The sequence below is a fragment of the Bubalus kerabau genome, chromosome 8 (genome assembly GCF_029407905.1).
Source record: "Bubalus kerabau isolate K-KA32 ecotype Philippines breed swamp buffalo chromosome 8, PCC_UOA_SB_1v2, whole genome shotgun sequence".
NCBI classification, from domain to species: Eukaryota; Metazoa; Chordata; class Mammalia; order Artiodactyla; family Bovidae; genus Bubalus; species Bubalus kerabau.
The window spans coordinates 65,126,447-65,149,661 of record NC_073631.1 but is presented as its reverse complement, the minus strand read 5'-3'; the positions used below and the strand labels follow the sequence as shown (position 1 = coordinate 65,149,661).

General features: G+C 36.7%; 1 protein-coding gene across 1 annotated transcript in view; it reads right to left on the bottom strand.

The window, feature by feature from the left end:
- Positions 1-23,215, bottom strand: part of DPY19L2 (dpy-19 like 2) — an 84,978-nt gene that overhangs the window by 55,469 nt on the left and 6,294 nt on the right. The window contains exons 4-8 of the mRNA XM_055590423.1: positions 16,411-16,548; positions 8,728-8,848; positions 5,981-6,074; positions 3,080-3,137; positions 883-974 (exon numbers count right to left, since the gene is read on the bottom strand). Coding sequence (XP_055446398.1) covers positions 883-974; positions 3,080-3,137; positions 5,981-6,074; positions 8,728-8,848; positions 16,411-16,548 — 503 coding nt within the window. The remainder of the gene's footprint in view (positions 1-882; positions 975-3,079; positions 3,138-5,980; positions 6,075-8,727; positions 8,849-16,410; positions 16,549-23,215) is intronic.

Genomic DNA, 23,215 nt, shown 5'->3' with positions numbered 1-23,215 from the left:
CACTATCTCCTGTATGAACCTCCGTCCATAGTCCTTCAGGCACTCTGTTCAGTAGATCTAATCCCTTGAATCTATTCGTCATCTCCACTGTATAATCATAAGGGATTGGATTTAGGTCATACCTGAATAGCCTGGTAGTTTTGCCACCTTTATTTAGCTAAAGCCTGAATTTTCCTATAAACAGCTGATGATCTCCCCCACAGTCAGCTCCAGGTCTTGTTTTTGCCAACTGTATAGAACTTCTCGATCTTCAGCTGCAAATACAATCAATCTGATTTTGGTATTGACCATTTGGTGATGTCCATGTATAGAGTCATCTCTTGTGTTGTTGGAAAAGGGTGTTTGCTATCACCAGTGCATTCTCTTGGCAGAATTCAGTTAGGCTTTGTCCTGCTTCTTCATTTTTTGCTGCAAGGCCAAACTTGCCTGTTATCCTAGGTATCTCTTGACTTCTTACTTTTGCATTCCAATCCCCTATGATGAAAAGGACATCTTTTATGTTGTTAGTTCCAGAAGGCCTTGGAGTCTTCATAGAACTGGTCAACCTCAGCTTCTTCAGCATCAGTGGTTGGGACATAGACTCGGATTACTGTGATGCTGAATGGATTACTGTGATACTTGAAACTTTACCAAATATATATGATCACACACATACTGGTTTATTAAAACATAATGTAATTATCTAAAATCTGTAGCCTAAACTATTTTAAGTGGAAAGCAATTTTTTTTACATAGTGATTTTAGATTTTTTAAAAACTGGACACAATTTAATTTTGAATAATATTTAAAAACTGAACCTAAATTTAGTAACTATAACAATAGGTTGAAGTAATTTTGAGAAACTCATGATGTATCTAGATTTGTTTTACAAATTAAAATTACCTGAGAATCACAGTTAAGATGTACATCTGAAGTACAAGAAATGGATATGAAAAACTTTCCCGGAGAGGTGGTGTCCACATCACCCGAGTGGCCTGAAATCAAGAAAATGCTTACTTTACTCTATGTTCCATTGCAATAAACATCATTAATTTAATAATCATGGGTAGGCTGGCCTTGGCTGGTCTTAGTAATTTTCGTATTAGGCTTATTTATTTCTGAATACCTGTATAGCTTCTCAGTTTTTGGAGTACTCTTATAGGACATAGTCACTAGGTAGAGAGCCATTAACTACCAAGTCCAGAAACAAGTGAAAGATAGATCAGGTCAAATGTAAGGACACCCAAAGGACAAAGAAGATGATAGGGTTAGGAGCAGTGAGGATTCTGAGAACAAGCCAGATCCACATTCCAGCTCTTCAGTGATAACTGTGGCACCCCGGGCTTTGGGATTTATGCATGCTCAGAAGAAATAAACAAACGTCACCTAGGGCATTCACAAACACCAAGAGTTTGTGCATGACAAGTATAATGAGTACAGACATACTCTATAAATAATTAAGATTGTCTTTGAATTTGTGAAATATACCTTTGGAAGAGTTAACTGCAAACTTCTAAAAACAACAAGGAGTATTTGGGAATCACTGATATGATGTTTATAATGTAAGTGTTAATTATCAATAAATTTCATACAGTCTTTAAAACTATTTTCAAGACAAATGGGACTGTGATCTCATGGACTATAGCCAGTCAGGCTCCTCTGTCCATGGAACTCTGCAGGCAAGAATACTGGAGTGGGTAGCCATTCTCTTCTCCAGAAAATCTTCCCAAGCCAGGGGTTGAACTGGGGTCTCCTGAGCAGCAGGCAGATTCATTACCATCTGAGCCACCAGGTAAACCCAGATAAATGGATGGGAATAGTACAAAATTTTATATAAAGAATTCTGAAATTCTAGAAAAGAATCTAAACTCTTATAACCTTGCAAGAGTCTTAAAATTCATTGCTCTTCCTACAGGAAACCAAATTGTAAACCTTGGAAGATGTATTACACACAATACGTATAAGAAGATTAAAACATAATGCATACTCAAAAGAAAAGCCTTGTCTTTGCATAAAGACAAGACACATTTTTTTTGTATAACACATTGTTGACTGACAATATATTTAAGTTAATACATTTAAGATATTTATGTATAATTTTATGATTCCCTTCCCAGGTGGCGCTAGTGGGAAACAACCTGCCTGTCAATGCAGGAGATGTGAGATACAGGTTCGATCCTTGAGTCAGGAAGATCCCCTGGAAGAAGGCAAGGCAACCTACTCCAGTATTCTTGCCTGGAGAATCCCATGGACAGAGGAGCCTGGCAGACTACAGTCCATAGGGTCACACACAGTCGGACATGACTGAAGTGACTTAGCACACATTTGTCTAATTGATTTTTTAAAAAATAACTGCATATCTACTTTTCCCAATGTAATGAATACAGACTTCTATCCTATATAATCTCTGCTATAAGATATTACATATTTTGATTCCAAAAACTAGCAGTCAAGATTCTTCCACTTTTCATTGCCAAAACCTCAGCATCTAACACAGAACCTGGCACACATTTTATACTTGTTTTGTTGAATGAATCTATCATGTTCTAAATAAGTTTTCATGAGCTCTTTTTAGGTGAATCCTGTTTTGGTGGACTGAGTTACTAAGATAATTTCTGTTTTGAATTCAGCTTGTGTTATTAAAAGGATCATGATATAATAGAAGTGAGGTTTTAGAGCCAGAGAGAAGGATAAGAGGAAACCCAGCTTCATCATGGAGTCAAAGTGGAATCTTGACTTTGTAATTTAACCGCTCCAAATTTCAATTTCATATCTTCTACTATGAAGATATCAACCACCTCTCTAAAAAGTCTGATGGAAGTATATGAGATAATGTATATAAGGTGCCTGAACTCAACAAGTATAATATTTCCTTTTTCTACAAAATATATGTAACACATATACATGCTAAAAACCAGGCAAGATATTTTACATCATAAATTCTAATTACTATGTAAAAATGTGGATCAACACGATTAAAATAACAACTTACAACACAACGTTCTTTAAAATATTGCAAAGTCCTAAGTAAGATACAATTAAATACTACTTTAATATACTGCCCCTTCTATTTCTAAAAATTATTTTCTAGAAAACAAACCTCTCCATGGTTGAAAAAGTAGCATAAAACTGTAATTATACCTCCAAGTTGAGTCCCACTGTAAAAAAAAAGATATATACAATCAAAATTCATGTAAAATATAGTGACTTTTTCACAAAATTATTTTAGATTTTAAAATGGCACAATACTAGACCATACAGAATAACAATAAAAATTGCAAAAGTACTCATGTAGTTGATGTTTTACTCATGAATGTATAAGGATCCAAAGTATAGATATAAAGTAGTCTGAATCTTACAATTTATTGTATTTAAAATATTTTCTAAGTATAATCTTACATGTGAACATAAAATATTTTTTAACACAGGCCAGCATTTTAGAGTGTATATACTCCATTCTCTGAATATTTTGAGTGGAGGAAAATTTTTGTCATCAAATTGGATATCAGTGACTGAAAGATGAAGAGTCTAACAGTTTCATTTAGCAGTAACTGAACCATCTGCTAAGTCACTTCAGTCGTGTCCGACTCTGTGCGACCCCATAGACGGCAGCCCACCAGGCTCCTCCGTCCATGGGATTTTCCAGGCAGGAGTACTGGAGTGGGGTGCCATTGCCTTCTCCGAACTGAACCATCTAAACTACTGCAAATATTCTTTGCTGAGTCCCAGCGAACAACATTGTAGAATATAAAACTCAGATCAAGGATGCCTGATAATTATCAAAGATGAAGAACCATTTCTTAAGGTTGCCTTTCTTTAAAGTATTGTTCATCATTATACACACAACTTCACACTCTCAAGACAAATACTGGTTTAATGACTGAAAAAGGGGGAAGAATGAATTCAACAAAACAAGCAGAGGAAAGCCAGTTGGAAGTAATTTACCTTGAAGAGATTTTCACTAAGGGAAATTCAAAGGGCACACTTTGGAGAAGGAATTGAGAGGAAGAAGGTATGAGAAGCAAGAATAAATGCTGCATATAGAAACTAGGAACATGTAGATAAATCTAAAGAAGACTCAACAACATAAAAGAAACCGTGGTGACTACTGTGGAGGGGTACTAGAAGTACTAAACTTCTAATTATTATAGTTAGAATAATTATAAGATGCTAGGAACTGTTTTCAAGTACAATGTTCTAAATTCCTTGTTTTGATCAAAAAGAAGAGGAAAGATATCAATCAATTTTAGACTTGGTCAAGTTAAATATGCATGTTTAAGTTTTATCTTTAACCACCAAAAGAATAGAAACAGAATACCTGTGTCCCAAGTTAGTGCCCACAGGGGGAGAGTAGCCATGGTTAAGAAATAGAAAATTTCTCCCCAAACCCCTATTTCTTTTGTTCCTCATATGCCATAGTTTCTAGTCTCCTCACAATTTTGGTGACACTTTTATAGTCAGCATATATTATATCTACATATCCTTCTTAAAGACTGGAGCTTAATAAAGTATTGATATCCTGGAACTGTGTAACTAATTTAGAGAAGACTGTCACCTCATGGGTAGCTTTCCGAATGAAAAATACTAAGTTTTAAAATGTCTTGGTCTAGTGTAAAATTTTCCATATTTGAAAAAAGCATAATAAATACAAACTATTGTTTAAAATAGAACATCTTAAAGCCTGTGAGCATAATCTAAAAGCAATTGTTTTCCCTCAAAATACTGATGAGTTTATATATTTTTCTATATAGCATACATATGGAAAAGTGCATTAAGGTTTTCAGATAGTTTACAGAACACTTATAAAGTGAATATTCTTTTAACCACCATATGTCGCTGAAATAGAAAACAGATCACATCCTGACACCTCACATGCCATCCCTTGAGACAGGCACTATCCTGAGTTTTGTAATTATCAACATAACTGCTTCTATATGTATCATACTATCATTTACTTTTAGCTGTATTCAAACTTTATACAAATATAATTTTTCAGTATTTTCAAATCTTGTGCCTGCTTTGATTCATTCAACATTATATTTGTAAGATTTTTTCCACGTTGATGTTTGTACCTATAGTTCATTCATTCTCACTGTTGTGCAATATTTCCCTATACTAATAAACTTACAACGTGTACATTTCTCTGTGGAGGGATGTTTAAGTTGTTTCTAGTTTGGAGTTACTACAATGATGTTATGTTATTGTACATATTTTCTAGTGTACATGTAGAAGAGTTTCTTAGGCATATTTACTTCAAACTGGAATTGCTGAATTATAAGGTATATACATCTTCAAATTACTAGATAATGCACAATGTATTTCCAAAATAGTTGTACTAATTGATATGTCCACCAACCGGGGATAAAAGTTCCTGTTGTCAATTTTCCCAACCCAGGGATTGAACCCAGGTCTCCTGCTTTGTAGGCAGATTCTTTACCATCTGAGCCAGCAGAGAAGCCCTTTGTCAATCTAGTAGATGTGAGATAGTATCTCACTGTGGTTAAAATGAGTATTTTCCTGATAATTAATATGGTGATCAACTTTATATACGTTTGTTGGCAATCTGGAACTCTTCTGGAAGATGTCTTTTCATATTTTTTCCAGTTTTCAATTGGGTGGTCTTATTTTGTCTACCTCCTAGACTATAAATTCCATAAGGACAGGGATTATTTGTTTTTGTATTCCTAGCTCCTATAGAATAGTGCTCTCAGTCACAGTAGGCACCAAATAATAATTGTCAAATTAATGAGCATAAGTTTGGATACCACATCCATAAGTCTGGATTACCCTACAAGGATAAAAAGGAGGCCTTTTAATATCTTAAAGACTTTATTTTAGTGACTAGCTCTAGTTTGAGGCTGCATATTTGGCTAAACTTTTGAAAAAAATAAAATCTAAAAGTTTCCATCTGTTAGTCAATTAATCTTGTTAATTATCCTTTTAATTTAATCAACAAATGTCAGAAAGTCCACCTAAATGTCTTTTAATATAGTAATCTTACCTCAGGTAAGCACCATACATGAAGAACAATCCCATCATTATTCCATTTAAAATAAAAATCACACCAACATAAAAGCAAGCAGGGTCTCCCAATCCTTTGAAAAGACACAGATTATTAAGTATTTAATGAGTAAATGACTATATAGCAATTGAGCATAATTATCTCAGTGCTTTGTAATCAAGAGCTCATGAATTAGCTGAAAGCTCTGTGGCTCAGACTGCTGCTCTATTTAATAGTTACATTAGTACTTTCCCCATACATGAGGTATTATTGGTTACATTTGTATTTTTCTCCACCCAAGTATTATCATACTGTAATGATTATTTGGTGCTTCATTTTATTTAGGTGCTGCTCCTATTGTTCAGTGTCTAGAACTGTCTGTAGAGTTACTTGATAAATCACAAGAGAAAATCCACTACATTAATTTTATCCTGGATGACTAAGATACGGCCCTGACCTTAAGGCGCAGCTTTAGTCTATAGGAAATAAACTGATCCATTACTATGTATAGCCGGGACCATAATACTTAATACATTCCATGTATAAACACCATGTATATGGGATATATTGACACAGACATAATCTACTAGGTGCTTTTCCACTATCATCTCACATAATACTCAGAACAAATCTTTGAAATTACCTGGTGTGAAAATAACGTTTTTCAATGGTTGAGAAAACAACACAGAAAACTTAACCTGCCAAAAGTTATTTAAGTGTAACTGGTGGAGCCAGGATTTGAGGGCTAGCCTTTCTGATTTCTTCTACTTCTCTGATCATTCCTTTTCAGTCTGTCCTAGTAATTCCTCTTCCTATACACACCCTCCTTCAACGTTGGACTACTTTAGGATCTGTCATATGCCCTCTTCTTTTCTAAGTCTGCATATTCTCCTTAAGGAAATTCTTTCACTTCCGTGGTTCCAATTACCATCTATATACAGATGATGCCAAGTCTACATTCAAATGAGAACTGTCTTATTCCTGTATGTATGTACATAGGTAGCCACTTGACATCTCTACTTTGGAATCTCTCAAATACTTCAAATTAATGAACCAATTCAAACCTGCTACTTTTATAATGTTTCTTATCATTTTGAACGGAGGGATTCAATTACTTAAGCCAGAAACCCAACAATATTACATGAATCCAGCCTCTTCCCTCTTTCCTATCAATCATCAAATCCTTTCATTTCTGCTTTCTACTCTCTCTCAAATCCATTCATTTTCCAGTTTTCTTTCCTGCAATCACTTGCTGAGAGCAAAATAGTTTCCTACCTGGACTCACTAAATTCACTTTTGTCCTTTACTAATTATCTTTTCCATGTAATTGCCAAAAGCATGTTTTAAAAATAAAAACCTGTCAAAATTCTTCAATGAATACATATAATATCCTTAGCCAGTAAATGGTTCTTCATTAACTGACTCTTGTTTACATTCCAAACATCATTTCACACCATGTTTTCTTCTCTAACTGCTCAAGGAAGTCTAGCTTTCTTTCAATTCTTTCTTGCTTCAGAACTTTGGAATATGCTGGTCCCTATTCTCGAAACACTTCTCTTATCCTCAGCAATTTTATTTTCTTGTTTGTAATATCCACCACAGTTGTACCTGCTAACATCCCTCTTAAGCTGTAAAATCTGTGCTGGTAAGGCCCCATGTTTACCAGGTTTATCTTAGGGTCCCAAGTGCCAATACTAACCTATCACTTAGTGGCAACTTAATAAATACCATATATACATATATAAGGTGATTTTTTCCCATCCCTCAGAAAAGGTTCTACCTTCCATGCTGGTCGAATCTCTCATTTTATGAGACATTCTCTCAATTCCTTTGAACAAAAAAGTTTAAATGTCCTCAAATATCCTCTACCACGACTGTTTTAGATATTATAAAGACCATCTGAGGGAACCAGTAAAAATGTAAGGGAAACATGAAAATACAGATTTAGGATATATTCTGAGAACAGAATGTGATTGCACACAAGTTAACAGAAAAAATATATATATATATATAAAACAATGTTGTAGAGAATATGAAAAAGAAAAAAACTATGTAAGTGTTATACAAGTAGATACATGTGATTGCAAATAAAAGTTTCAAGGTACAGCATCATACTTCATACAACATCATACATATAGATAGTAATAGTGCTAATTCACAAATATCTTAAATAGCAATGACAATTACAGATTCTGTAAAACTGTTAAATGATTCTAAAAGTGGTTCTCTGACAAAAATACTAACGTAGAAGATGTATATGAAGAACTATTTATGGACTGTGAGAGCACAAAAAAGTAGAACTTCTAAAGTAATCTATTACTATATATGTCTTATTTTTAAATATTTATGCATGACTAAATTTTTACATTAACTTTATTAACTATTACAGATAAAACTGTGACTATTTGATCTACATCCCCCAAACTTACATATTCAAGCCACCTCAGAACCTTTTCTGTACCTTCTGAAATGAAGGGATGTCTTATAATCAGTATGACCTTACACAGATATATATTAATATTCAAATTAAATTCCAAATTAAGACTCATGTTAGTAAGTACACCACCTTCTCAAAAAATTATTTTAAAGGGTAAAGGTAAATATTTAGGTGAATCAGTTCTATAATGTTTTTAAAGAAAAAAATCAATCATAGTAATTTATAATAATTCTTAGAGAGTCATAATATTATAAAATGTTTACGTAAACATTAATGACAATATACAGCAGCATTTTAGGAAGAAACATGCCTTCACAGCTTTGAACTTCATTTAGAGGTTCTATTCTGGTCACGTTCCAGCAGGTCTTAGTTTCTAACCCAAATAAATTCATTATTCCCACAAATGTGCGATAGCAGAAGGCTATAATCACCTAAAAAAGATAAAATAAAAAAGATAATAGATATACATTATCTTTATAATTATTCCAAAATATCATTTTATGATGGCTGACTTTAACATTATAAACTGATGAATTTATTTAAATCATTTCATGTGGGAAAGTCATTTAAAAAATTGTATATACACACACACTATAAAGTTGTGTATTACTGAGTAATGCACTGCTGCTGCTACTGCTGCTGCTAAGTCGCTTCAGTCGTATCCGACTCTGTGCGACCCCATAGACGGCAGCTCACCAGGCTCCCCCGTCCCTGGGATTCTCCAGGCAAGAACACTGGAGTGGGTTGCCATTTCCTTCTCCAATGCAGGAAAGTGAAAGTGAAGTCGCTCAGTCGTGTCCGACTCTTAGCGACCCCATGGACTGCAGCCCACCAGGCTCCTCCGTCCATGGGATTTTCCAGGCAAGAGTACTGGAGTGGGGTGCCATTGCCTTCTCCAATGCACAGCTACACAATTTATGTTGTGACTGACATCTCTGTAATATACTCTTTTAAACAACTGAAACAGAATAGTAGCTGTAAAATCAAGCATTAAGTACACAATTAAAATATGAAGATAATTAATAGCAAACATACAAAGTTTTACAGGAGTATTTTATAACATTTCTCTTAGGCCCTTGAACTTATTCTCTTCACTGTCTAAAAACCAACTCATAGTCTATAAAACAACTGCACGTGGACTAAAGCTCCTATGCCCATTAAGCATTAACATTTGATTAAGCAGATTTAATTAACCAATACTTCCCAATCTGAAATGTGCCTTAAAATTTTTAAAGACAAAGGAAATTAGCAACAAAAAATTACAAGAAAGTGCTGATTCCTGGGAGATCGTTTTAAAAAAATAATTTTACAGATTTGAGAAAAATAATGCAGATCACTGTGTGGGGGGGTGGGGGCGAGTTAAAAAATAAAGACTTCAAAGGGAAAGTAAAAATAACCTAGAACTAACTACGTTTACTATTTTGGTGGCCATCCTTCCAGTTTCTCCCTAGGCACAAAAGACAGGCAGCTAGTGTCACTGGGGCTTCCCTTGTGGCACTAGTGACAAAGAACCTGCCTGCCCATGAAGGTTAGACGTAAGACATGTAGGTTCAATCCCTGGGTTGGGAAGATCCCCTGGAAGAGGGCACAGCAACCCACTCCAACATTCTTGCCAAGAGAATCCCATGGACAGAGAAGCCTGACAGGCTGCAGTCCATAGGGTCACATAGGGTCGGACATGACTGAAGCGACTTAGCATGCACACATGCAGAGTTATTCATTGTACAATAAATATTATACAAGTAGTTAATGTAATACACATCAGTAAATATCATAAACAACTTTTCATGTATAATATAGATTTACTTACATCACTTAATTTTGTAAAACTGACATTCTGCTATAATTTATAACTTCTTGTGTATTTTTCACAAATGTACAAAAATTTGTCACATTAAGTGTTTGTGAAAAATCTAGAATTATACTCCTTTATGAGATGTCATTCAATATAGGAAGAAAGCATGACTTTGAAGTCAAGTTTGACTTCAAAATTTGACTTCAAAGTCAAGTTACAAGTTACAAGTTCTGCAAGTTACAGTTTCTATGGTGTGAAATAATCCTTCAGCCTCTGAACCTCAGCCACCTCATCTCTAAAATGACATTAATGACCATCTTACAAGAGTGATGGGAGATTAGAGCTTACATATATAAGTACTGGTATAGAGTAAGCATTAAAAGCCTTTTCCCTTTTAAAACACATTTTCACACTCATATTTTAAGATGAAAAATTAATCTCCTTGTGAACACAAAGTATGGACATTTACTTCAACACTGAAGTACCACATAAGGCTGCAAGCAAATTTAAGTGTTCTCCATATTGTATCTATGCGATATGAAAATAAGACTGGACGAGTCCTTGTTGGCTGTCATTTACATGCTTTCAAGTTTTAAAAATGAATGAACTACATTATCATGATTATTTTTTCATAACATCAAAGAAACTGAAAATTGTACAAATTATTCAATAAATTTTTTGATAACCAAAATGAAAAAACTAGCTAATGTTTTAGAGACCATACTGATGGAAATTAGTGGAACAAAAAACAGATTTAATGATATAAAATTCTAAAAATAACTCAAAACTAAAAATAATAATTATCAAACACTGGAAGAACTTGGCCTAGTCCAATAAGCTAAATCCTTATCTTATTTACACAGAGTAAGTCAACATTAACTAAAGTTGAAGATTCAACAAATAGTTTTTTTTTTCTCTTTGATTTTTCTATTTTCACTAGAATTATCCAGATAATCATTAGAAGAAATAAGGTCAAAGTGCCTCTGAAAAGTAAGATGGGATATGGAGAAAGCTGCTGCAGAAAAACACTTCTTTCATCTTAAATCTTATGTAGGTCTATACAATTGTTACTACCACAAATTACACTGAAAAGCACTTATAGAAATCAAAGAAAGAAATAAATCTGAGAAACCCCTAAGTTCTTTGAAATTCAATAACACAATATTTAAATATCCAGTGGATCAAAGAAGAAACCACATGGAAAATTAGAAAATCACTTAAACTAAATGAAGATGAAAAAAAAAGGCAATATTTAAATAATGTAAATGTCCACTTTTGGGAAATGGAGTAATATACTTTTCTGTATTCCTACAAGTACAACTAGAACTTCTGCGAATCCTATAAATCAAACATTGGAAGAAAGGTAGAAAAAAGAAGGCACACTAGCTAGGAATCTCAGGACCCAGGGAATGACATGGTGCTAAGTTCCCTGGACTTTCCTTTTGCCTTATTTTCTCAGATTTGGAGCCAGAGTCTGGCAACCAGAAACACCACTGGGGCCTTACACCGCATTCAGAAAAGGCCTACTCTTTCTAGCCAAAGGTCTAGGAAAATGGCAGCCTAGAAATAGATAACTTTTAGACAATAAAAACCACCAAACATTCAAAAAACAATACATATATATATATGCACACATACACATATATATAGTACCATTCTCTTCAAAAGAGGTCAAATGGAGTATGTAAATAAAAACTTAATCTAAGTTTTAAAATTTTCTAAACACAATGAATTTAAGCTATAAATTAATAACAAAGATAAATCTTCAAACACTTGAAAACTAAAAGAAACCCACTGCTAAGTCGCTTCAGTCGTGTCCGACTCTATGCAACCCCATAGACAGCGACCCACCAGGCTCCCCCGTCCCTGGGATTCTCCAGGCAAGAACACTGGAGTGGGTTGCCATTTCCTTCTCCAATGCATGAAAATGAAAAGTGAAAGTGAAGTCGCTCAGTCGTGTCCGACTCTTAGCGACCCCATGGACTGCAGACTACCAGGCTCCTCTGTCCATGGGATTTTCCAGGCAAGAGTACTGGAGTGGGGTGCTATTGTCTTCTCCAAAGAAAGCCACTAAACCCACTAAAAAAAAGTCCATAGACCAAGTAAGCAACCTCAAGGGAAATAAAATATATTGAATCTAATTTTTAAAAAAGTATAAGGTTTCCAAGTCCAGCATGTAAGAAACTTTTAATTTGCCACTGCATTCTAATAAGAAAAAAATTAAACAAGCTGAAAAGTCAATTCTTTTTATTTTTATTTATTTTTTTATTTTTTTTAGTCAATTCTTTTTAGATCCAAAAGAGAAATGAAGTCATTAGGCAAACTGCTGCTCCCAGACTGTAAAGGTCGACAGGCAAATACAGAAAATCACAACTTATTGGAGCAAAAACCCAGGGGTAGAAACCTCCATGGGAACCAGATGGAGAGACGGAAAACCTAAATTATAATTGATGAATTGCTAGAGGCACAGTGTAGACAATTCTGAGGATTGTCTCAGGGAGACAGGTCTCCAAGGAGACCCAGTAATAGGGATAATGCCCACATATTTATGAATTTTATCTCTAGGAGATCACTAGTTTCTTACAGTGATATCAGAAAAAAATCTGTTTCTGAGGGGGAAGTGGAAAGAGGAGCGTTTTGAAATACACCAGAGCACTCTGTTCTTAACAAGGCCTGCCCTTGAAAGAGACTATTCCACCAGTAGGCCTAACCAGCTAGGGTTTTATCAGAGCCTCAACTACAGGGTGGCAGAGTAATACCCAACTCCACCCCTCTATGTGAGAGAAGGGAAATACCAATTCCAGCCCACTCTAGTCATCCTGCTGTACCTAAATGGGAAAGAGAAAACCAAGAAGCACATACAAAGTTCATAGTCCAGAGGTACAGGTTCACAAAAGATTGAGACCTAATTACAGAATGCTTCCCTTACACTATTAAAGGCCTATTTATGGCAGCTCTTTGTACCCAGTACCTCAATCTAGCTATTACATCATAAGGCATACTAAAAGCCAAAACACAGTTTGAAGAAACAGAGCAAGCATCAGAACTAGACTTAGATATGGCAGGCGTGTTAAAATTGTAAGACTGGGAATTCAGAACAACAATAATTAATGTGCTAAAGGCTCTAACAGATAAAGAAAGGAGTATGCAAGAACCGATTGGCAATATTAGCAGAGAAGTTCTCCATACACTATAACAGAATACACTACAACAGAAATTAAGAATGCCTTTGATGTGCTTATTGGTAGGCTGGACGTGGCTTGAGGAAGGAATCTCTGAGCTTCAGTATATTTCAATAAGAAACCTCCAAAACTGAAAATCAAAAATATAAAAGACAAAAATAAGAGAACAGAATATCCAATAACTGTGGGACAACCACAGAAGGTACACCATACATGTAATGGGAATGCCATAGGAGAAAAGATAAAGAAACAGAAGAAATACTATGAATAAAAACAATGACTGGGAATTTCCTCACATCAAACTACAGGTACAGAAAGCTTAGAGAACACCAACCATGATAAACGCCAAAAAACTATACCTATTCATAAATCATACATATTGAATATGCATATAACATTCAAACTATAAAAAATTAAAGATAAAGAAAAATCCTTACAGAAGTCAGAAGAAAAACATGCCTTATTTAAGAAGGAATAAAGGTTAAGAAGTACCTCTGACTTCTCAGAAACTATTCAATTTAAGAAGAAAATGAAATAAAAATGAAATTTTTAAAGAGTTGAGAGGGTAAAAACCAACTTAACCTCATGTGAAATTATCCTTTAAAAGTGAAGGAGAAATACTTTCTCAAACAAACAAAAATTGAAAGACTTTGTATGTTTTTTACTACTACTACTACTAAATCGCTTCAGTCGTGTCCGACTCTGTGCAACCCCATAGACGGCAGCCCACCAGGCTCCACCGTCCCTGGGATTCTCCAGGCAAGAACACTGGAGTAGGTTGCCATTTCCTTCTCCAATGCATGAAAGGGAAAAGGGAAAGTGAAGTCGCTCAGTCATGTCCGACTCTTCGCGACCCCATGGACTGCAGCCCACTAGGCTCCTCCGTCCATGGGATTCTCCAGGCAAGAGCACTGGAGTGGGTTGCCATTGAGAGATAAGAAAGATATGGATTAGAAAACTTGGACCCACAGAAAGAGCATCAAAGAAAGAATAAGTGAAGATAAAAAAAGCTTTTCTTTTTTTTACTCTTAATTAATCTCAAGTATAATAGCTTTGTTCAAAATTATAATAGCAGCAGTGTATTCTTTATGCATGGTTATGCATGGACTTATGTATAATAAACATAAATGACAGCAATGATTCAGGGTTGGAAGGAGGAATTAGAATTACTTTGTGATTAGAAGGTCCTCACACACACACACACTGCCCTGAAAGTGGTTTAGTGTTATCTAAAAGTGATCTTGGATTCATTTTAAATGTATACTGCAATCTCTAGGTCAACCACCAAAAAAAGTTAAAAAAAAATTATAACTAATACAGTAAGAAAGAGAAAATGAAATAATATAAAATGCTCAGTTAGAATCACAAAAGGCATGAGAAGAGTGGACTCAAAATAGGAACAAAAAACAAGGGCAACAAATATAAAATATTGTAGCAACAAATATAGTTGATATCAATCTATGTCAATAATTACTTAGAACATCAATGGTCTAAATGCACCAATCAAGAGACACAGATTATTAGAGTAAATCAGAAAATCAAGACTCAAACATACTTTGTCTAAACTAACTTTAAATATAAAGACACATATAGATTAAGAGTAAATGAAGAGGACTTCCCTGGTGGTCCAGTAGTTAAGAATCCGCCTGCCAATGCAGGGAACATAGGTTTGATCCCTGGTTGGGGAAGATTCCATGTGCCACAGAGCAACTAGGCCTGTGAGCCACAACTACCAAAGCCCATGTACCCTAGAGCCAATCCTCTGCAACAAGAGAAGCCACCACAATGAGAAGCCTATGTACTACAAACAAGAGTAGCCCCACTTCCCCCAGCTGGAGAAAGCCCTTGCACAGCAACAAAGATCCAGTGCAGCCAAAAATAAAATAAATATGTTTTAAAAAGAGCAAATTAATAAAGTAAGATATACTATGCAAAAACTAATTAAAAGAAAAATCAGAGTAGCTGTACTAATTCCAGACAGAGCAAAACTTCATGAAAAGGTATCAGGGATAAAAAGTGGTATTAGATAATGATAAAGAACGTGAATGTGAACGTGAACGTGAGGTCACTCAGTCATGTCTGACTCTTTGCGACCCCACGGACTGTAGCCTACCAGGGTCCTCTGTCCATGGGATTTTCAGGCAATAGTACTGGAGTGGATTGCCATTTCCTTCTCCAAGGGATCTTCCCAACCCAGGGATCAAACCTGGGTCTCCCGCATCGTAGACAGACGCTTTACCGTCTGAGCCACCAGGGAAGTCCTAATGATAAAGGGGCCAGTTCTAAAAGGAGACATGGCAATCCTCAATGTGCCTGCATCTAACAACGGGGCATAAATAAAATCAATAAGCCTCCAGCCAGACTAAGAAAAAAAGAGGAAGAACACAAATTACTAATATCAGAAATGGAAGAGAGATCATCCTTATAGATCTCATAGACATTAAAAGGATAGTAAAGGAATAATGGGGCTTCCCTGGTGGCTCAGTGGTAAAGAATCCACCTGCCAATGCAGGAGACATAGGTTTGATCCCTGGGTCAGGAAGATCCCCTGGAGAAAGAAATGCCAATCCATTTAGGTATTCTGGCCTGGAAAATCTCATGGACAGAGGAGCCTGGCAGGCTATAGTCCATGGGGTTTCAAAAGAGTTGGACCTGACTGAGTAACTAAGCCACCAAAACAAAAGGAAAAATGAACAACCCTATGCCCACAAATGTGATAACCTATGAACCTTCTCCATCTGTGAATCCGTGGCTCCTTCCCATCTGGCTTGTCTATTACACTGGCCATTACTGCCATACTAAGGTTCTATTCTTTAAGTTCACGTGATAATAATTTCTGGGATTTTTTGATTTAGGAAAGGAACTTTTGATGTGGTGCTCAACTATAAGGACACATACAACAATCAATAAACTTTATAGATCCCTTCCTTCCTATAACATCATCATTGTGTTTATAACTTCTATCTGATAAAAGAAGAAACCCTTCTACAAACATTTGTCCCAAAACATTGCTTACCTCTGGATAAAGATGGAAGCGTTTCACTGTATTAATTACAAGGGGATATTCAGTGAGCCTGTCATTCATAATCATCCATAGTCCTTGCAAAAATGAAGGTGCTTCAACAATGGTCTTGAAGTAGGAATAATAAAGTCCCTTTTAAAAAGTATAAATTGTTAATGTAAGTAAAATTTTTAAATATTTTTCTCTTTTTAGACAATTTATTCTGAAAAGGAAAAAATGATCAATAATAATCGACTTCCTAATTTCTACTTACTACTGCATTCTTGAATGCAAACAAAAGCATACCTTTTCAGGTCATCACTATACTATTCTTTCATATTTTCCATAGGTTTGAAAGAGTTAAAGGGATGTATTCAACATTTTAAGGAATTTTTTCTAACCGTACCTTATAATAAGTAAGCAATACATTTTAATTCTACCAAGCCTGACTTTACCCCCGTACTGTGAGACACCTAGAGGCTGAGATCTGATAATTCTGGCATAGATATGACTTTGTGTCATTGTATGTGTACAACTTTGCATAATTACTTATATTTCTCCAACTCTTTAGAAATAATAAATGATGGTCACAAGAGCATCAGATGGCACTTGATGCTTTCCTTTGCCTTCCCAGTTCCATTGACTGGCTCTGCACAAAGTGAAAGCCAACCGTGAGCTCCTGTTCATGACCGAAATGTTGTGTCCTGAAAGAGGGGTTATTCTAGTGCATTACTACAGCATGTGAAATGATTATTTTATTAGGCTAGTAAACTTGCTATGTAAAATTCAAAGACCAACTAAAGTATGCTGCCTCATATTACTTGCTCATCAATTTCCTGCTTTCTTTCCTAAAAACTAAAGGGCCACATAGTTTGTAATATATGTTCCTCTCAAAATCATTAAAAGGAACCTTCAACTCTGCACTCATTCTGGCTTCATACAACTACAAGGTACTTTATTTTTTTACAGATTAAGCAACAGTAGTGACTATTAAAAATAAAGATTTGTTTTAACTAATATCTGAAAGGGCTGCTGCTGCTGCTGCTAAGTCGCTTCAGTCGTGTCCAACGCTGTGCGACCCCACAGACAGCAGCCCACCAGGCTCCCCCGTCCCTGGGATTCTCCAGGCAAGAACACTGGAGTGGGTTGCCATTTCCTTCTCCAATGTGTGAATGTGTGAATGTGTGAAAGTGAAAAGTGAAAGTGAAGTCGCTCAGTTGTGTCCGACTCTTAGCAACCCCATGGACTGCAGCCTACCAGGCTCCTCCGTCCATGGGATTTTCCAGGCAAGAGTGCTGGAGTGGGGTGCCATTGCCTTCTCCATCTGAAAGGGCACTTCATCATAATTTTAATTAGTATCAACAGAGCAAGTTCATATAAGGATCTTTCCTTTTTGCTTACGAGAGAAACAAGGCAATACAATGAAAAGAGATCTAATATGCATGTCTGTACTAACAGAAAGAGAACACACACACATTTTTATTAGTAAGTTATTATTTTTGTGCCTGGTACTGTGCTATGTGCTTCATTCATTTTCTCTTTCTTCATTTTCAATAAAATCCTGTAAGGCTGGCATTATTTCTAATTAACCGATGAGACTGAGAATCAGACAACTTACTCATCATTATACAACAAAGCATAGAACTGATATCTGAATCTAGTGATGTCACTGAAGCCCAGACGCCGACCCAGCCACAGTTTTCAGTTCAGTCGCTCAGCTGTGTCCGACTCTTTGTGACCCCATGAACTGCAGCATGCCAGGCCTCCCTGTCCATCACCAACTCTTTATTAAATAATATTTTATATCCTCTCTTTGGAAATAACACCTATAAGATATTAAAAATTAAATGCCATACAAATGCTAACATGTCCAACTCTTCAAAGCTTTTAAGTGGCTATACAGAGAGAGATTTAAAAAGCAATGGCTGAGATACCTAGACGAGGCACATTTATAGACAGAAGTAGAATAGAGGTCACTAAGGAGCTAGGTGAGAAAGCAGTGGGAGTGGGGAGTTATGTGCTTAACAGGTGCAGTCTATTTGGGATAATAAAGTTCTAGAGATGGATGAGGGTTAATGGTTGCACAATGTAAGTGTGTTTAATGCCACAGAACTATATACTTAGGAATAATTGAAATAGTAAGTTTTTCTAATTTTAATTCTTTAATTAAAAATTTTAATTAAGTCACAGTTAAAGGCAAAGGGGAAGGCAATGGCAACCCACTCCAGTACTCTTGCCTGGAAAATCCCATGGACGGAGGAGCCTTGTAGGCTGCAGTCCATGGGTTCGCTAGGAGTCGGACATGACTGAAGCGACTTAGCAGCAGCAGCAGCAGCAGCAGCAAAGGCAAACAAAAGAGCCAGTTCCAGCTCTTGGCCCCTGATTAGCACATCTGGACACCTGGCTTCTCTTAATTGTAAATTTCTGCAACTCGGGCTTTCTTTATCCCATTTAACCCCCACAACAATTATATAAAACACAGTAGATTACATTATCCATTTTACAGATTCTGTGTCAAAAGAACAAAAAAAGTATTAAAGAAATGATATCAAAAGTTCTTTAAAAGAGATTATCTCTAAAAGAGATTATCTGGAAATCAAGAGAGCTTAAAAAAAAATTTAAAGTGCCAGCTAAAACTGGCCAACTCTACCCCAGGAGAAAGCAATTTGCAAGAATTCTGATAGGTCTGTATCACTTCTTAACCTTTGTTTTCCTTTCTTCAGCTATTATAATTGATCTTTCAGTTCAGTTCAGTTCAGTCGCTCAGTCGTGTCCAACTCTTTGCCACCCCATGAATCACAGCATGCCAGGCCTCCCTGTCCATCACCAACTCCCGGAGTTCACTCAAACTCATGTCCATCAAGTCGGTGATGCCATCCAGCCATCTCATCTTCTGTCGTCCCCTTCTCCTCCTGCCCCCAATCCCTCCCAGCATCAGAGTCTTTTCCAATGAGTCAACTCTTCACATGAGGTGGCCAAAGTACTGGAGTTTCAGCTTCAGCATCAGTGCTTCCAATGAACACCCGGGACTGATCTCCTTTAGAATGGACTGGTTGGATGTCCTTGCAGTCCAAGGGACTCTCAGGAGTCTTCTCCAATACCACAGTACAAAAGCATCAATTCTTCAGCACTCAGCCTTCTTCACAGTCCAACTCTCACATCCATACCTGACCATTGGAAAAACCATAGCCTTGACTAGACGGACCTTTGTTGGCAGAGCAATGTCTGCTTTTTAATATGCTGTCTGCTGCTGCTGCTAAGTCACTTCAGTCATGTCCAACTCTGTGTGACCCCATAGACGGCAGCCCAGCAGGCTCCCCTGTCCCTGGGATTCTCCAGGCAAGAACACTGGAGTGGGTTGCCATTTCCTTCTCCAATGCATGAAAGTGAAAAGTGAAAGTGAAGTCACTCAGTTGTGTCCGACTCTTAGCGATCCCATGGACTGCAGCCCACCAGGCTCCTCCGTCCATGGGATTTTCCAGGCAAGAGTACTGGAGTGAGGTGCCATTGCCTTGGTCATAACTTTCCTTCCAAGGAGTAAGCATCTTTTAATTTCATAGCTGCAATCACCATCTGCAGTGATTTTGCAGTCCCCGCAAAATTTATATTTTTAAAAAAATAAATAAATAAATAATATAAAAAAACTAAAAAAAAAAAAAAAAGTCTCACACTGTTTCCACTGTTTCCCCATCTATTTCCCATGAAGTGATGGGGCTGGATGCCATGATCTTTGGCATGATCTTTGTTTTCTGAATGTTGAGCTTTAAGCCAACTTTTTCACTCTCCTCTTTCACTTTCATCAAGAGGTTTTTTAGTTCCTCTTCACTTTGTGCCATAAGGGTGGTGTCATCTGCATATCTGAGGTTACTGATATTTCTCCCAGCAATCTTGATTCCAGCTTGTGCTTCTTCCAGCCCAGCGTTTCTCATGATGTACTCTGCATATAAGTTAAATACGTAGGGTGACAATATACAGCCTTGACATACACCTTTTCCTATTTTCAACCAGTATGTTGTTCCATGTCCAGTCCTAAATGTTGCTTCCTGACCTGCATATAGGTTTCTCAAGAGGCAGGTCAGGTGGTCTGGTATTCTCATCTCTTTCAGAATTTTCCACAGTTTATTGTGATCCACACAGTCAAAGGCTTTGGCATAGTCAATAAAGCAGAAATAGATGTTTTTCTGGAACTCTCTTGCTTTTTCCATGATCCAGCGGATGTTGGCAATTTGATCTCTGGTTCCTCTGCCTTTTCTAAAACCAGCTTGAACATCTGGAAGTTCACAGTTCACATATTGCTGAAGCCTGGTTTGGAGAACTTTGAGCATTACTTTACTAGTGTGTGAGGTGAGTGCAATTGTGTGGTAGTTTGAGCATTCTTTGGCATTGCCTTTCTTTGGGATTGGGATGAAAACTGACCTTTTCCAGTCCTGTGGCTACTGCTGAGTTTTCCAAATTTGCTGGCATATTGCGTACAGGACTTTCACAGCATTATCTTTCAGGATTTGAAATAGCTCAACTGGAATTCCATCACCTCCATTAGCTTGTTCGTAGTGATGCTTTCTAAGGCCCACTTGACTTCACATTCCAGGATGTCTGGCTCTAGGTCAGTGATCACACCATAGTGATTATCTGGGTCGTGAAGATCTTTTTTGTACAGTTCTTCTGTGTATTCTTGCCACCTCTTCTTAATATCTTCTGCTTCTGTTAGGTCCATACCATTTCTGTCCTCTTCAAGCCCATCTTGGCACGAAATGTTCCCTTGGTATCTCTGATTTTCTTGAAGAGATCTCTAGTCTTTCCCATTCTGTTGTTTTCCTCTATTTCTTTGCATTGATCGCTGAGGAAGGCTTGCTTATCTCTTGTTGCTATTCTTTGGAACTCTGCATTCAGATGCTTATATCTTTCCTTTTCTCCTTTGCTTTTTACTTTTCTTTTCACAGCTATTTGTAAGGCCTCCCCAGACAGCCATTTTGCTTTTTTGCATTTCTTTTCCATGGGGATGGTCTTAATCCCTGTCTCCTGTACAATGTCACGAACCTCCATCCATAGTTCATCATGTACTCTTTTCTATCAGATGTAGTCCCTTAAATCTATTTCTCACTTCCACTGTATAATCATAAGGGATTTGATTTAGGTCATACCTGAATGGTCTAGTGGTTTTCCCTACTTTCTTCTATTTCAGTCTGAATTTGGCAATAAGGAGTTCATGATCTGAGCCACAGCCAGCTCCCTGTCTTGTTTTTGCTGACTGTATAGAGCTTCTCCATCTTTGGCTGCAAAGAATATAATCAATCTGATTTCGGTGTTGACCACTGGTGATGTCCATGTGTAGAGTCTTCTCTTGTGTTGTTGGAAGAGGGTGTTTGCTATGACCAGTGCATTCTCTTGGCAAAACTCTATTAGCCTTTGCCCTGCTTCATTCCATATTCCAAGGCCAAATTTGCCTGTTACCCCAGGTGTTTTCTTGACTTCCTACTTTTGCATTCCAGTCCCCTATAATGAAAAGGACATCTTTTTTGGGTGTTAGTTCTAAAAGGTCTTGTAGGTCTTCATAGAACCGTTCAACTTCAGCTTCTTCAACATTACTGGTTGGGGCATAGGCTTGGATTACCGTGATATTAAATGGTTTGCCTTGGAAACGAACAGAGATAATTCTGTCATTTTTAAGATTGCATCCAAGTACTGCATTTTGGACTCTTTTGTTGACCATGATGGCTACTCCATTTCTTCTAAGGGATTCCTGCCCACAATAGTAGATATAACAGTCATCTGAGTTAAATTCACCCATTCCAGTCCATTTTAGTTCGCTGATTCCTAGGATGTCGACATTCACTCTTGCCATCTCTTGTTTGACCACTTCTAATTTGCCTTGATTCATGGACCTGACATTCCAGGTTCCTATGCAATATTGCTCTTTACAGCATCAGACCTTGCTTCTATCACCAGTCACATCCACAACTGGGTATTGTTTTTGCTTTGGCTCCATCCCTTCCTTCTTTCTAGAGTTATTTCTCCACTGATGTCCAGTAGCATATTGGGCCCCTACCGACCTGGGGAGTTCCTCTTTCAGTATCCTATCATTTTGCTTTGATATCCTATTAATTGATCTTTACTATCTTATAAAGAAGTCTGCCTGTAGGAAAGGAAGAGAATGTGACAGAAGAATCCCGAAACACTTTTCTGTGGTATATATTTTATTTTTTAGATTCCATATATCAAAATAAGTGGTAAAATAGAAGGGAATTGCTGGATCATATGGTAGTTCTATTTTTAGTTTTTTGAGAAGCTTGTACACTGTTTTCCACAGTGGCTGCACCGATTTACATTCCCATCAACAGGGTAGGAGAGTTTCCTTTCTTCCAAATTTTCATCAACATTTGTTATTTGTAGACATTGCAATGGTAGCCATTCTGACTGTGGTGAGGTGATATCTCATTGTGGTTTTGACTTGCACTTCCCTAACAATTTGTGATGTTGAGCATCTTTTCATGTGCCTGTTAGCCACCTGTATGTTTTCTTTGGAAAAAGATTATTCACGTCTTCTGTCAATTTTTCAAAAATTTTTTATATTGAGTTGTATGAACTGTTTATGTATTTTGGATATTAACCACTTATCAGTCACAGCATTTACAAATATTTTCTCCCATTCAGTAGATTGTCTTTTAGTTTTGAGAATGGTTTCTTCAGCTCCCCCAAAGCTTTTAGGTTTTACTAGGCTCTATTTATTTCTTTCTGCTTTTATTTATTTTGCCTTAGGAGACAGATCCAAAAATAAATACTGCTGCAATTTATGTCAAACCGTGTTCTGCCTATGTTCTCT